This window comes from Mytilus edulis, chromosome 11, assembly GCF_963676685.1.
Source record: "Mytilus edulis chromosome 11, xbMytEdul2.2, whole genome shotgun sequence".
NCBI lineage: Eukaryota > Metazoa > Mollusca > Bivalvia > Mytilida > Mytilidae > Mytilus > Mytilus edulis.
Window position 1 is genome coordinate 57355891 of NC_092354.1, and position 17572 is coordinate 57373462.

Sequence of the window (17572 nt, forward strand, 5' to 3'; positions counted from 1 at the left end):
AACATTTTACTGTTCCTGATGACTTCCAAAATGGAAATACTTTCAAAGGAAAATGTATGCATTGTGGCACCCTCATTAGTGGAAGTTATAAAGTTACATCCAACTTTGTTACACATATGAAGGTAATACTATATAAGAATTTTAAAAATTAATAAATTCATAATGCTTCTTTTTCATTTCTAATCAGATTTCATTTATCTTATATCCTCTAATAGCTTACATTTAAATTTGGAAAATATTTTGTTTATTAAATTAATTAGTTGTGATTAAAACTAAAGTTTATTTTTGTTTTAAGAAGTCAGATTTCTAAATCACTTATTTAAGATAAATAATTTGAATAAGCTGGGATAAAAATGAAAATCATTTCAAAAAATAAAAAATAGTGCTCTTTTTTTGTATCATTTACAATCAAATAAATTTAAATAAATGTAAAATTTCAATAGGTAAATTAAAACAATTTAATATTTTCAAGATATTAAATAAGGCCTTTTGTAATTTTCAGAGAAAACACAGAGATTTGTACATTCTGCATTCTGAGAATAAAGAAATTCAACCAACATTGACACAATGCATAAAAAAAAGTGTAAAATATTCACCGTCTGATCCAAAACAGTTAGAAATGACAAATGCTCTTATAATGTTCATAGCTGGGGATCTTTTACCACTCTCTATTGTCGAAAGTGAAGAATTTAAAAACTTGATGGAAAAAGCTGACACTAAGTATCAAGTGCCTAGCAGAAAGCATTTATCTTCGAAACTTCTACATGAAAAATCGGTTGAAAGGTGCAGACTGGCTGATGGAACATTTGAAAAGCTGATGATGGTCAAATGTAATGGGAAAATGCTTAAATAAGTTATATGACACAATACAAAAATGTATATACTAGTTGAACACTGTCTAATTGTTATAACTATAGAGCAATGTATAATACTTATGTACATATCATAGAATAAATGCATGTTTTCAATGTTTTATCTTAAATTTCCTTTCAAATGTAATTGAAGTAATTAATTACATTTGCCAAGTAATTGGAATGTAATTAATTACATTGGTAAAAAAAGTCAAATGTAATGTGTAATTTAATTGAAGATTTTGTAATTGTAATTGAATGTAATTAATTACTTTCAAATGTAATTGACCCCATGTCTGGATCACATGCATGAACATTTCTAATCTTCAAGAAAATTAAACGGATTTAGTTCCTAACCAGAAATCGACAGTTCTGTGTTCATTTGTATAAAGTGTAATGAAACCGTATTTGAAAGTTTGAATAACTTCATAAAAACTTCAGTATTGGTTAAATTAATTAACCAAGTCTTTGGATTTTGAGTATTGTCACCTTTAAATGTCTCAATTTTCAAAATAGATGACTGTTTGTAGGAGGCAGTACTGTCCTACCTGACGAAATTGTGGAGGTTGATGATGTTGTTGTGGTTGTTGTGGTTGTTATAGCTCTTACGCCTGTTCCTATTGTTGCTCCTGGTCCAGTGGTTGTAGTTGTTGGTAATGATGTTGAAACTGCTGTTGATATGGTAGATGTGACAGTGTTTACAGTTGATGTTAAAGTGGCACTGGAAACTGGAGATGGTGTCGATGTCTGCAAAGAAGGATATAATGAAGAAACATGTTGAGGCGTTTGAGGACGATTTGTTGGAGGTGGTGGTCTTGTATTGAAAGAGGATGGAATAGCTGGGATGCGGATAATGGATTGTCTGAAAGGTGTGATGTAGATAGGTGCTGTAGGATAATCTGTCCACGATGAAAGAAAATGGTTACTGTTGTTATGATGAATTGGTGATGACTGTAAAAAGGGTTGGTCGTCGTATGGAATGGTTGTATTGTTGTCACAATCTTCAGCAAGATACGATGGTGGAATATCAGTTTTGAAATTGACAACGTTGTCAGTATCAAAAATATCTAGATTATCAAACGCTGAATCAAGTTTCGCCTGAATTTGTTGATGCTGGATGTAATTTGATGGCGTTTTTTTCCCTGGCTTATGTGGTTTCCTTCCGTTTAATACATAGTCCTCTACCATTATATTGTGTTTATATATTTTTTGTGATGTTATAATATGTTGTACCCGACAATTGTAATACCTTTTGGCGCAATCAAAGAGGAGGTTCACGGTAGGAGGCCGGAATCAACAACGGAAAAGAAAACCACACTAGAAAACTCAAGAAATACGCTATAATATGATATTATAATTATAATCAAATTTCACAGTACAAATATTATAGTCAAAATAAATTGAAAACAATAATTAAATACTACAATTCAAATTAAAAATAATATAATAACAATAATAATTACCATTCAATTAAACCTTTTTTTTTTAATTTAAATATAAATTATTATAAATTTGTACCGGAATAAGATTATCCAACAGAACACGGCAAAAAGAATTGGACTAACTTGTTCCTAATAGGTAACTTACAAACAAGGATATTCATTTTATATTAATTCATAATACTTACGTAATTGGAAATTACATTAGGATTATCTCCCCCTAATTAGTATTCACACCGCCGATCGCGCTTTAAAATATCAATAAAGCGCTCAGGTATATCGACTCCCACCACGCATGCGTGATTCCCCAGTCTTCTTCTTCGGCGAAAAGTGTTCACACGCTTTATTTTTTCCTCACGGAAATGTAACTTTTTTGATTTATATATCGTGTATTTTCATAGTTTAATTTTAAGTTTTTGAGATAGACGCTTTTCATTGTCAACATGGCAGAAGCTTTCATTACGGCCATTAATTCGGCAAGTGAAGAAGCAAATTCTCCTAAAGCTACTCCGTCTCGCTCTGATAATAAAAACGAGAAATCGTCAGGTAAACAGACCGGAAGTCGTAAAAAGACGACAAGTAAGTCTCGTAAAGCTAGCAGCACGTGTGCTAAAGAAGTATCAGAGGAACCGGAGACGATGTCAACAACAGGTTTGTCTGTAAACATAGAAAATGAATTGAGGGCAGAAATTTCTAGTGTCAAAGAGACTGTTAATTCGGTGAATTCTCGAATGGACATTTTTCTACCTCTTTTCGAGAAGTTCGTTTCTCAAACTGTCACTTCAGGTGGACAAATAGAAACGGACAGAGAAATTGCCACTTCAGGTGGGCAGAACATTTCTCAGGACTCGAGGGACATTGCCACGTCAGGTGGGCAAAATTCTCTCAGACATGCTAGTGTTGCAAATCATGATAATGACATTGATGATGCAATTTCCCTTCAACCAGATAGAGACGAAAGAAGGGGTCTTGATTTAGATTTAGATTCTGACAATGAATCCCAACATTCTTCTGTGAAAAACAGTACACACAACCGTTTTCAGAGATATTCGGTAGTTGATAAGGACTCTCTTGATACTGAAAATGTCAGTAGAGATATCCTTGGTGACATTTTTGGTGAAGATGCCAAAACTAAACCAGACAAATCTGAAGCTGGTATTGTTCTGGATCAAAGTCAGATTAATATTTTGAATCAATCATGGCACTGTGATAATCCTTTATTATTGTCAACTTATAAAGAGGAATATAGGGCTAGTTTTCCAGTGAGTGATAAATCAGCTGATATTCTTAACTTACCAAAACTAGATGACATTACTCAAACTTTACTGTGTAAACGACATGGTCCTAATGCTGGTAAAGCTCATAATAAACTTTTTTCTAAACCCGAGAAAATTTTTGAAAATATGGCTTTCAAAGGTCAGTCAGCAGCTAGAATGGGTTTGATTATAACGGCATACATGCAACAAGCCTTGGGTTCATTAATGGAAAAACTCAATGATTCTGAACCAAATATTGATTTACTTGTACAAATGGTCAAAGACATTTTTGCCATGTCAGTGAAATCTATGGATCAAACAGCTAGAACAGGTGCATTTCATCATCTGATCCGTAGGAAAGCTACTTTGTTAGATACAGGTCTAGAGGACATAACTGAGCTTAATGATAAGTTTTTATCTCTTAAATTGTCAAGTGATGGTGTTCTTGGGAAAGATTTTGAAGAGAAACTGAAAAATCGTTCAGAGACAAACAAACAAATCAAAGATTTACTACCAGAGTTAACTCGTAAATCAGCTACCTCAACTTCAAGTTTTAAGAGGAAGAGTGCTATCATTCATACTAGCCAAGACACTAATGGTCCTAAAGTAGCTAAAAATGACTTTTCCAATTTTCGTATTCCTAAGGTAGCAGCTAAACCTAGTGAAAACAAAGGTGGATTTAAACCTAATTTCAGACGCTTTGGTTCTGGTAGAAAAGAGGCTGATGGTGAAAAGAAAGGTTCTTTTCGTGGCAATGGTAGATCTAAATGACTACAAAAAGCAGGTAAATATTTTATGTCAGAATCCAGAGATACCTGTAGGAGGTCGTTTAAAACTTTTTTGGCAAAATTGGGCAAAAATAACAAACGACAGTTGGGTTTTAAAAATAATAAAAGAGGGTTACAAATTGGAATTTTCGGGGAAAATCCCACAAACAGGAATAAAGAAAACAAATGTTCCTGCGAAAGATTTACCTATTCTGTTAACAGAAATAGATCAACTTTTTGGAAAAAACGCTATAGAAAATGTACCTGTAAAAGAAAAAAACTACGGTTTTTACAGTACGTTTTTTCTAGTACCAAAAAAGACAGGCGATTTGAGACCTGTCATAAATTTAAAACCTCTGAACAAGTGTCTCCAGAAAAAACACTTCAAAATGGATTCTCTAAACAGTGTCTTAAACTTAGTACAAAAAGGAGATTGGGCAATTTCTCTAGATCTGAAAGATGCTTATTTTCACATACCAATTCACGAAACACACAAAAAGTATCTAAGATTTTGTGTCAACAATCAGTGTTACCAATTTCGGGTGCTGTGCTTCGGTCCAACATCAGCACCACGAATTTTCACAAAAGTGTGTTCTGTAGTGGCAGCTCATTTACGAGCCCAAAATATTCGTCTAGCAACTTATCTAGACGATTGGTTTTTGCTAAATCAGACCAAAAAAATGCTGATTTCAGATCGAGAGAAAACGCTAAAACTCCTAACAAATTTAGGATTTGTAGTAAATCTAGAAAAGTCAAGCCTAATTCCAACACAATCAATAACATACATAGGAGCACTGTTTTCTCTAAAAGAGGGAATGGTTCGTCCTACATCAGAAAGGGTGTCAAAACTCCTTTCTGCAGTAGAACTTATCTTAAACAAGCAAAATCAAGCAACAGCAAGAGATTTTCTACAATTATTAGGTATTATGGCTTCATGCATAGAATTAATTCCAAATGCAAGACTCTTTATGAGACCAATTCAGTTACACCTCCTTTATCATTGGAAACCAGTTTGTCAAAATCTAGGAATAAAAATTCCTTTTTCGAAACATCTAAAAGGTCACCTCAGATGGTGGTTAAAAATAGAAAATTTGGTCATAGGCAGATCAATAACACCTTGGGAAACGTCAATAACAGTAACAACAGACGCATCAAATTCAGGGTACGGAGGTCACATCAACAACAGTCTCATAGTTCAGGGTACATGGTCAGTAGAAGAAAAACTTCTCCACATAAATTCTTTAGAAATGGAGGCAGTTTTTCTAACTGTAAAACATTTTCTCCCAAATTTGATAAACAAAAATGTTCTTATTCGGTCAGACAATTCAACCGTTGTTCGTTACATAAACAAACAAGGAGGCACTCGTTCTCCTCAGCTGTGTATGAGAACTTGGAAACTTTGGCAATTAGCGCTAGAAAATCAAATTTTTCTGAAAGCTGCACACATTGCAGGAAAAAAGAACATTCTAGCAGACCATTTAAGCAGGGTAAAAATTCAACCAACGGAATGGTCATTAAACAAAGAGATAACACATGCAATGTTTCAGATTTGGGAGACACCTCACATAGATCTTTTCGCCTCTGCGAAAAATCGACAAACACAGATCTATTGCTCCTGGAACCCAGACCCTCAGGCTTATGCAATAGATGCTCTAACAATTCCTTGGAACAACATGTATGCATATGCTTACCCTCCAATTTGTCTAATACCAAAAATACTTCAACACATGACAAAGTACAATTGTCAGTTAATTCTAATAGCCCCACATTGGCCGCGCAGACATTGGTACACAAATCTTCTGAAGTACATAATAGATTATCCAAGGAGCCTGCCAGTCAGGGAGGATCTATTACACCAGCCAAAAACAAACATATTTCATCCAAATCCAGCAGTATTCAATCTGACTGCATGGTTTTTATCGACAAACAGTTTAAAGAGAAAGGTTTTTCTAAAGAAACTAGAAAATTACTCAGAGCCTCATGGCGCTCTGGGACTCAAAAAGATTACTCTGTCAAATTTCGAAAATTCAATAGCTGGTGTAGTAGACGGGAAATTGATCCCTATAGTGCCTCTTTGACGGAGGCGGCTGAGTTTTTGACATATTTATTCTCAGAAGGTCTTCAGTATAGAACCATAGCTGGTTATAGATCTATGTTATCCTCATTCCTAGCTCCAATTGGGAAAATTCCAGTAGGACAACATCCTTATATAACTCGTCTTATAAAGGGTGTTTTTAACTCGAGACCTCCAAAAGTAGTGCTTTTACCTGAATGGGACTTACCCTTAGTTTTAAAAAAATTAAAACAAGCACCTTTTGAACCAATGAAACATGCTCATTTGAAGTTTATTTCTTGGAAAACTGCATTTTTAATTGCAATTACTTCTTTCAGGAGATGCAGTGACTTACAATCTTTGTGTATTGGAGAAGAGTCGATTGTTGTGCAGAAGAAAGGAGTGACTTTTGTTCGTCATGGACTATCAAAACAGGATAGACCAAAACATTTTGGCAGCAAGATTTTTATTCCGTCTTATCAATCAGATAAATTATTAGATCCGAAGCGTTCTATTTATTATTATTTGAAGAAAACTGCACCTTTTAGAAACTCTGACAGTGAGTTTGAGAACAAGTTGTTTTTATCTTTTATTGAACCGCATAAACCGGTTACATCACAGACTATTTCGTCTTGGATTGTTAATGCAATTAAATGTGCTTACAATGAAAAAGACAAAAAATTTCGTGCTCATTCTACAAGAGCCTTGGGCCCATCTTGGGCACTTTTTAACGGCGCATCTGTGAAGTCTATTATGGACACAGCAGACTGGACAAAGGAATCAACCTTTACTCGTTTTTATTTACGTCACATAGATGTTGAAGTTTTAAATTCTGTGTAAATAAGAATTTTGTATATATATGGAAGAAAATTCTGAAAAAAGAAAAAAAAAAAAAAGGAGAAAAATTTATAGAAAATGGAAGAAAAAATTTTAACTGTATAGTGTTGTGTTATTTATATCTGAACTGATGTGAAGAAAATACAGTATACAAAGTACAGAAAGATTCTTCAGCTGTGGATAGCTTAGAAATCTCCTAATGTAATTTCCAATTACGTAAGTATTATGAATTAATATAAAATTGGGAAATTTGTTCTCAAATTTTAATTTTATGATAGAATAATACTTACGTAATTGGCTCCCACCCACCTCCCCTTTTGAATCTTTTTTGGTGAACACTTTTCGCCGAGAGAGACTGGGGAATCACGCATGCGTGGTGGGAGTCGATATACCTGAGCGCTTTATTGATATTTTAAAGCGCGATCGGCGGTGTGAATACTAATTAGGGGGAGATAATCCTAATGTAATTTCCAATTACGTAAGTATTATTCTATCATAAAATTAAAATTTGAGAACAAATTTCCCAATTTTATGTAACCCTAAATGAAGTTGTACCTAATCTTAAAGACGTCTTATTGCAAATATTGTGTTACGATTTGTTGTGTTTTGGTGTTGTGGTATATTAACCCGACAATTGTAAAGCCCTTTGGCACAATATGGGGGAGGCTCAAGGTAGTAGGCCGGGACAACAATGGCAAAGAAAAACCAAACTAAAATATCAAGAAATTCGCTATTAACATTATAGCGGCTTGATTACTTTATATACTAATTTGTGCGTGTCTTGAGCCTTAAGTTATCTATTATCTTTATCTGTAATTGATAATGACTACATGCAGTTGACCATTGTCCATAGTTTATGACATAATTTGTTAACCTTTATCAAACAAAATTAAGTAACATTTGTACTCTCAGAAAGTCACTTAGAACAGCGTGACATTTTCTTGAAACAAAAGTCTATTTGTTGTTTCCTATGTTCACCAATTAAACATGAAAGTTTGGTTTTAAAGTATATAGTAGTTAAACAATAATTGACTATAAAATATTTTTCACAGAAGATTTTACATGTATTAATTAGTAGCTATATGAAATCAAATAAAGTACATTTTTCTATTACAATAATCGCTCTCCCTTTGAAAAGGAGATTGTTCCACCAATCTTAATTTACTAACACCATGAAATAACCAACAATAATAACACAATAGTTTTCTTTGTTTTGTTTTGTTTCTATTTTTTTTTTCTCATATACATATATATATAATACAATAAAATACACAATGAAAAAAACTAAAACATGAAATACAATTAAATGGATATATAACATAAATCAATGATTTAAAGGCCTTCAAATATTTACAGATGTACATAAAGATACTTAATTAAATGACTATTTTAAAAACAATGATCATTATAATATATCATTCAATTAAGATCTAGTTAACTTTCCATGACGTTAACGATTTTCCCTTTCATGCCTAAACAAGGGACATTTTTTTTTTGTATAATCTATACACATATCACAATGGCAGCGATGATTGCATTTTATTTGTATACAAGTATTTCGCGTTTATTCGCGCACTTGAAGGTAGGAAATTTGAGGAGAGTCTTAAAATGAAGGGGAACCTATATAAATGTTTTACTCTGTTGCAATATTGTAAAGAAAAAATAAATTTATTAGAAACTTTGAATAAATAGTAAATATAATATACTTATCGATTGACAGAATTTAAATTTAACGAAAGTATCCAAGTTGTCTGATGTATTGCTTGTGTAACATTTCATAATAGGAAATATATAAACTCATAAAGGGGGGCAAATCATTATATGGTATATCCAACTCTTCATTTTTAAATAAAATTTCTAAACAGTCAGTTTGAAGAGATGAATAATTGAATGGATCAAAATTGATATCAGCTAAATAATTTGTGGCTTCTAAATAATCTATATCAGTATGGTTATTACATATTTGTACCAGAGCTGGGCCGGCGAAAAGGTGGTTACGTCTTTTAGCATATCAATATCTTGGAAATGGGCTGTTGCTGCTGATCCTGATCCAGCTATTGGTCCTGGTCCCGGTCCCGTTACTGCTCCTGGTCCTGGTCCTGCTACTGTAGTTACTGGAACTGTTGTGGATGTTGTAGCAGTCACTGTTGAAGAAATTTGTGATGTTGTTCAAGTTGTAGTTGAAATTGGTAGGGTAGGATACAATGATGAAAAATGTTGTGGCGTTTGAAGTGAATTTGTGGTAGGTGCCGGTCTTTTAGCAAACGCTGATGGAATAGATGGCCGGTGTACAATTGATGGTCTTAATGGAGTGATACTGGATGGCAAAGTAGGTTGTCCTGTCCACGACGAAAGAAAGTGATTTTTGTTGGAATGAATAGGCGATGATTGAAAGAAAGGCTGGTCTTCAACGTATGGTATTGTGGTGTCGTTATCATCAACTGGATACGATGGTGGGTGATAATTAGCTGGTGTTTTTCCTTGTTTCAGAGGTTTTTTGCTATTGTTGAACATGGTCCTCTACCATTCTATTGTGTTACGATTTGTTGTGTTTTGGTGTTGTGGTATATTAACCCGACAATTGTAATGCCCTTTGGCACAATATGGGGGAGGCTCATGATAGTAGGACGGGACAACAATGGCAAAGAAAAACCAAACTAAAATATCAAGAAATTCGCTATTAACATTATAGCGGCTTGATTACTTTATATACTAATTTGTGCGTGTCTTGAGCCTTAAGTTATCTATTATCTTTATCTGTAATTGATAATGCCTACATGTAGTTGACCATTGTCCATAGTTTATGACATAATTTGTTAACCTTTATCAAACAAAATTAAGTAACATTTGTACTCTCAGAAAGTCACTTAGAACAGCGTGACATTTACTTGAAACAAAAGTCTATTTGTTGTTTCTTATTATCTTATTATCTTATTAAACATGAAAGTTTGGCTTTAAAGTATATAGTAGTTAAACAATAATTGACTATAAAATATTTTTCACAGAAGATTTTACATGTATTAATTAGTAACTATATGAAATCAAATAAAGTACATTTTTCTATTACAATACAAATATTAATATTGACATGCGTTTAAAACACATGTTTTAGTACTAACAAAGTTCTAATTAACATTATTCTGAAAAGTTATTCAAAAGACGATTTAAATGAATACAATTCTACAACACTTATTTTTACAATGTCTATAGAGATGTTAATCCATCAAACGCATTTTGTTCTATTGAGGTAATCTAATTATTTCCCGGATTTCTGGAAACAAACAAAAAACAACAAAAAAACAACAAAAAAACACCAAAAAATGTTGAAACTTACAACAGTCCAGACTAGTTTTTAATGTACTGAAAATATAGTTCAATATTTCACTAAAAGTCGCTAAATATAACTTAAATAGTCGGCACTGTTTCTCCATTAAACTAAAAGTCACATTTTAGGGTTCATCATTCTAATTAGTTTCACAAGGTTTTGTTACGGAATTCAACTGAAGTAAACAGTTATTAAAAATGTTCTAATTGTTCTATGTTGTCCAATAATTACAACTATCGTCTACTACTAGTGTATAAAACTGACTAGACACATAAAAGTCTTGTCCTTAAATCAATGTCACGAAGAGTTCATGGTTATTTCCTTGTACCATAAAATAGTGGTAATAAAAATTGTCCACATACGTCTGTAAATACACAGTTCATGATATAGTTGATTAAACGTTCAATATGAATATATGGATTATATATCAAGGTATCCTAAATCCCTTCCGGTCACTACAATTCTGTATTCTGCTTTCTTCCTTCAAAGACTAAATACATGTTATAGTTTATTTAAACAATTATTTACTATATTGTACTTCTCGGTGTCCACTTTGATTAATTATCATGTTGGATGTGATCGTATAGATTTATGTTAATTGTCAATAATCGGCAACTTCAGCACTGGATAAATATTATTTTGTGTATCATCCTTGTGGTTGACCAGCATTGGTGCAGAGGCTATATCTCTGTTGGTGGTAACTTCACCCTCGGTCTTTGCCGACACCAGATGCCCTACCTTATCATATTTGGCAGCGATATTCATCACCTTTTCGCCACCCCCTCTCCTGGCTGAACAAGATGAGCAGAACCTAACTTTGCGTCTATATTTACACATAATAAACATAGGTATTCCAACCAAAAGAGCCCCAAATAAATATATCAAAGTATATACCAAATTTGGTAATTCACTATCCTCAGTTATTTGACTCAAGCTTTTTAATTGGCTAATTAAATCATCCTTTGGTATCTCTTTAATTTGATCTAACTCTTTAGGTAACATTGTTAAGTTAAATTTCGGAAAAGACGGGTGAAAAGGTTCCCATAGCTTTTTGGATGTCAAATCATTATTTATTATCCTTGTAAAAAAATCGTCCGTTGAGGTAAATTTACTTTGTTGATTATAAAAAGGCAATAATGTCATAGAGTCATTCTTCGCTGTACATGTCTCATTAAGCGTCAGAATATTTATTGGAGGGAAAATCCTTTTTTGTCAAGGTCGTTTTATATTTAGAATTTTGACAAGCAATTGCAAAATCAAGTGGTCTATTTGTCGTCACTAACCATGATCCTGACGAAATATAGTTTGCCATGGGCAAGACTGAACTCGGTTCTACTAAAACCTTACAAAATTTATCAATGTCATTTTCTTTCTTCATAAATAGTGAAATCGCACAATTCTTACTTAGATTTATAGGGTAAACAGGACTTATTATTTAACAAAATTTTGTTAAACGATCTGTACATTTATTAATTTTATCATTATTTAATAATACGTATTTTGACCGCTCAGCATTTATTGCAAAACATTCATTTATATCAAATTTCGCTACCATTGTTAACAATTTTGTATCGTTGTTTTTCGTAGGCATAGGGATTAAATGCTTTACAAACCTCGAACCTATTGTTTGAATCGAGAAGCGGAAGTAAAATAATGGCTAATATTTTATCATCGTAAGGTACAGTGGTGCAAGTCAACAATCTATAAAAGAACCACAAATTTGAATTAGGATCCTCTGATATTAACTCTAAGTATCTAGGTAATTTGTTTTTAATTTCGTTTTAAAGTCGTTTTAAATTTGTTGGAGTAAAAGTACTAGGTGAAAGATGACCTAATGACAACATATTTAATTGCGAACCTAAATGTTCTGAATAAAACATTGCTTTCTGCATTAATAATTTTAATTCACCGGTTATTTAATCTAGTTGAACATACTTTTGTATATAATTTTCAAGATCGATTATTTGTTTTTCAAATTCTTCTGTTACATTTTCGAGTTTAGAATCTATTTCACGCAAGTTCCCTATCAATGAATTAATTGCATGCCTATTTTCGGAGACTGTTACATTTAAAATTGAAAGATTTTCTGATAAAACATGAGAAAGTTCATTTGATTATCTACAAGAACTCTTATGTTACCTTTTATTGCACTTATGTCTGAATCCGTTAAAGTTCCAAACAAAAAACACATGGCTTTACAGATAATTGGTAAAACACTACGTTTATTCCTATGTAAAGCCTAATAATCATTAAAAATTCTTAATATCGAAGTATGGGTATCTGTTAGTAATCGAAATTCATTCCTTAAATTAGATAAGGTATTTTAAATCCTTCCTTTTCCGGTTTATCATATCGTCTCGTTATCTCTTGAGCAAGCGCGGCTGTTTGAACAATGTCATTTGAAAGTTTCTTTATAAAATTATCAAAAGGTTTTAAGTTTGTGACAAATGTAACCAACCAATTCGATCTTATGGTCGTAATTGAATTTATTTTGTCGAAAACTACATTTTCTGAAATGAATGCTTGTTCACCCAAACAGGTTGGTGACGAGAAATAATGTCCTCATGTCTGTCCTGTAATTTAAAGAAATATTAATTAATAGTCGTTTAAAAATTAGTGCAAAAGTTTGGGAAATATGCTGCCATAAACTTTTCAAAGGTCGTATACACGGTAAAATCCCTTACAACACGGTTATATACCATTGACCAATTCGCAAATATAAGAGGGGGTCAAGTTGATATCAGGGTTTGTTTTTTTGGAAAGTTTCAAAAGAGTCCCTCATGGTTTCGCCTAACATATTCGACTCATGGAATACCCTTGCTTTAAAATTCCAAGTTTTGAAGATTCGTTTGATTATAGAAGGCTTCAATCCTTCTTCCAGTGTTTCTTTACATCCGGAATATGCTATGTGGGAAAATTCATGAATGATTAAATTGACTTTTCCTTTTATTATTTCGGCCTCTGCCAGTCTTTCTAAATCTTCTATTCCATAACATTAAGATCTAGTAAACTTTTGATTTTCGTTAACGATTTTCTTTACATGAAGAAACAAGTGACTTAATATTTTCTCATTGTTCGGAGGTAGTGGGTAATACCACATTGAATTCTTTCTTTGTAGATATTTTATAATGGCATTGAGCTAATACATTTTTTTTGTATTATGCAAGTTTTCGCGTTCATTCGCGCACTTGAACTTATGTAGGCGATTTAGGGATTAACAATCAATGGGGATTTTACTGAAATAGTTTAATCTTTTGTAATAATGATAAAGTAAACATGAATAAAGAATAAATGAAAGGTGTATAATATGATATTAGTAATGACAGATTTTTATAATTTAACGCAAGTTGTTATTTACTTGTCTAATATATGATTTATTTAATTGCTCGAAATAGTCTATGTGTAAAGACATAGAAGAGGGCAAACTATTATAAGGTATATCTACCTCATTTTCAATAATTGTTATAAAACATAAAGGGTATCATATATAAAAGGATCAAAATTATATGACAGAAGATAATTTATAGCATCGCAATAGTCCAAATCTTCGGAATAATTTGACAACATGGACCAGACTTGTGCCGGAGACAGACTGAACATGTCCATGTTTGGTAAGTCTAAGGAAAAGAAAAAAAATATTAATATAAGGTAGAATGTATACAGTATAACTCACAATAATAAACAAGATATATAATATTTTTTTTTTTTCATAATTTTTTTTTTCTCAAACATGATGCAATGAAAATTATTACACAAAAAAAAAAAACACATATACATGTTAAATATACAAAATAATTCAATAATAATAAAACATAAACTGAAGATTTAAAGGCCTTAAATATTTACAGATGTACATAATGATATTAATTAAATGACAAAATACAATAACTATTGTAATGTAAGTGTCATAAAATTAAGATCTAGTTAACTTTTGATTTTCGTTAACGATTTTTTTTTCATGAAGAAACAAGTGACTAAATATTTCCTCATTGTTCGGAGGTAGTGGGTAATACCACATTGAATTCTTTCTATAATATGTGGATATTTTATAATGGCATTGAGCTAATACATTTTTTTGTATTATGCAAGTTTTCGCGTTTATCCGCGCACTTGAACTTATGTAGGCGATTTAGGGATTAACAATCAATGGGGATTTTACTGAAATAGTTTAATCCTTTGTAATACTGATAGAATAAACATGAATAAAGAATAAATGAAAGGTGTATAATATGATATTAGTAATGACAGATTTTTATAATTTAACGCAAGTTGTTATTTACTTGTCTATATATATGATTTATTTAATTGCTCGAAATAGTCTTATGTGTAAAGACATAGAAGAGGGCAAACTATTATAAGGTATATCTACCTCATTTTCAATAATTGTTATAAAACATAAAGGGTATCATATATAAAAAGGATCAAAATTATATGACAGAAGATAATTTATAGCATCGCAATAGTCCAAATCTTCGGAATAATTTGACAACATGGACCAGACTTGTGCCGGAGACAGACTGAACATGTCCATGTTTGGTAAGTCTAAGGAAAAGAAAAAAAATATTAATATAAGGTAGAATGTATACAGTATAACTCACAATAATAAACAAGATATATAATATTTTTTTTTTTTTCATAATTTTTTTTTCTCAAACATGATGCAATGAAAATTATTACACAAAAAAAACAACACATATACATGTTAAATATACAAAATAATTCAATAATAATAAAACATAAACTGAAGATTTAAAGGCCTTAAATATTTACAGATGTACATAATGATATTAATTAAATGACAAAATACAATAACTATTGTAATGTAAGTGTCATAAAATTAAGATCTAGTTAACTTTTGATTTTCGTTAACGATTTTTTTTTCATGAAGAAACAAGTGACTGAATATTTTCTCATTGTTCGGAGGTAGTGGGTAATACCACATTGAATTCTTTCTATAATATGTGGATATTTTATAATGGCATTGAGCTAATACATTTTTCTTGTATTATGCAAGTTTTCGCGTTTATCCGCGCACTTGAACTTATGTAGGCGATTTAGGGATTAACAATCAATGGGGATTTTACTGAAATAGTTTAATCCTTTGTAATACTGATAGAATAAACATGAATAAAGAATAAATGAAAGGTGTATAATATGATATTAGTAATGACAGATTTTTTAATTTAACGCAAGTTGTTATTTACTTGTCTATATATATGATTTATTTAATTGGTCGAAATAGTCTATGTGTAAAGACATAGAAGAGGGCAAACTATTATAAAAGAGGGACGAAAGATACCAAAGGGACAGTCAAACTCCGATAAGGTATATCTACCTCATTTTCAATAATTGTTATAAAACATAAAGGGTATCATATATAAAAAGGATCAAAATTATATGACAGAAGATAATTTATAGCATCGCAATAGTCCAAATCTTCGGAATTATTTGACAACATGGACCAGACTTGTGCCGGATTCAGACTGAACATGTCCATGTTTGGTAAGTCTAAGGAAAAGAAAAAAAATATTAATATAAGGTAGAATGTATACAGTATAACTCACAATAATAAACAAGATATATATTATTTTTTTTCATAATATTTTTTTTTTCAATAATTGTTATAAAACATAAAGGGTATCATATATAAAAGGATCAAAATTATATCACAGAAGATAATTTATAGCATCGCAATAGTCCAAATCTTCAGAATTATTTGACAACATGGACCAGACTTGTGCTGGAGACAGACTGAACATGTCCATATTTGGTAAATCTAAGGAATAGATAAAAATATTAATATAAGGTAGAATGTATCCAGTATAACTCACAATAATAAACAAGATATATATTTTTTTTTGTTCATAATATTTTTTTCTCAAATATGATGCAATGAAAATGTTTACACAAAAAAAAAACACACATATACATGTTAAATATACAAAATAATTCAATAATGATAAAACATAAATTGAACATTTAAAGGCCTTTAATATTTACAGATGTACATAATGATATTAATAAAATGACAAAATACAATAACTATTGTAATGTAAGTGTCATAAAATTAAGATCTAGTTAACTTTTGATTTTCGTTAACGATTTTCTTTTCATGAAGAAACAAGTGACTTAATATTTTCTCGTTGTTCGGAGGTAGTGGGTAATACCACATTGAATTATTTCTATAATATGTAGATTTTTTATAATGGCATTGAGCTAATACATTTTTTTGTATTATGCAAGTTTTCACGTTTATCCGCGCACTTGAACTTATGTAGGCGATTTAGGGATTAACAATCAATGGGGATTTTACTGAAATAGTTTAATCCTTTGTAATAATGATAGAATAAACATGAATAAAGAATAAATGAAAGGTGTATAATATGATATTAGAATGACAGATTTTTATAATTTAACGCTAGTTGTTATTTACTTGTCTAATATATGATTTTTTTAATTGCTCGAAATAGTCTCTGTGTAAAGACATAGAAGAGGGCAAACTATTATAAGGTATATCTACCTCATTTTCAATAATTGTTATAAAACATAAAGGGTATCATATATAAAAGGATCAAAATTATATGACAGAAGATAATTTATAGCATCGCAATAGTCCAAATCTTCGGAATTATTTGACAACATGGACCAGACTTGTGCCGGAGACAGACTGAACATGTCCATGTTTGGTAAATCTAAGGAATAGAAAAAATATTAATATAAGGTAGAATGTATACAGTATAACTCACAATAATAAACAAGATATATATTTTTTTTTTCATATTTTTTTTCTTCAATAATTGTTATAAAACAAAGGGTATCATATATAAAAGGATCAAAATTATATGACAGAAGATAATTTATAGCATCGCAATAGTCCAAATCTTCGGAATTATTTGACAACATGGACCAGACTTGTGCCGGAGACAGACTGAATATGTGTCATTTGACTCATTTCTTCCTTGATGTGTTTGCAAAATTGTTATGTCCAAAAGATGTTGTTTATCTGGCCGCAATTAAAAAATCAAATGATGTTTCTTTGAATCT

General features: G+C 31.3%; 3 protein-coding genes across 3 annotated transcripts; 2 read left to right on the forward strand and 1 right to left on the reverse strand.

Annotated features, from left to right (window-relative positions):
* Positions 1-1358: 1358 nt before the first annotated feature.
* LOC139494412 (uncharacterized) lies at positions 1359-2039 on the reverse strand. The gene has a single exon (XM_071282575.1). It carries the CDS (start codon positions 2037-2039, stop codon positions 1359-1361), a length of 681 nt encoding a protein of 226 aa, XP_071138676.1.
* A 417-nt stretch (positions 2040-2456) lies between these two features.
* On the forward strand, positions 2457-6834 carry LOC139495901 (uncharacterized). Its single transcript, XM_071284308.1, has 2 exons — positions 2457-4330; positions 6705-6834. Exon 1 carries the CDS (start codon positions 2734-2736, stop codon positions 4315-4317), a length of 1584 nt encoding a protein of 527 aa, XP_071140409.1. The 5' UTR covers positions 2457-2733; the 3' UTR covers positions 4318-4330; positions 6705-6834.
* On the forward strand, positions 5248-7206 carry LOC139494413 (uncharacterized). The gene has a single exon (XM_071282577.1). The coding sequence runs from the start codon at positions 5248-5250 to the stop codon at positions 7204-7206; it is 1959 nt and encodes a 652-aa protein (XP_071138678.1).
* Positions 7207-17572: the final 10366 nt, after the last annotated feature.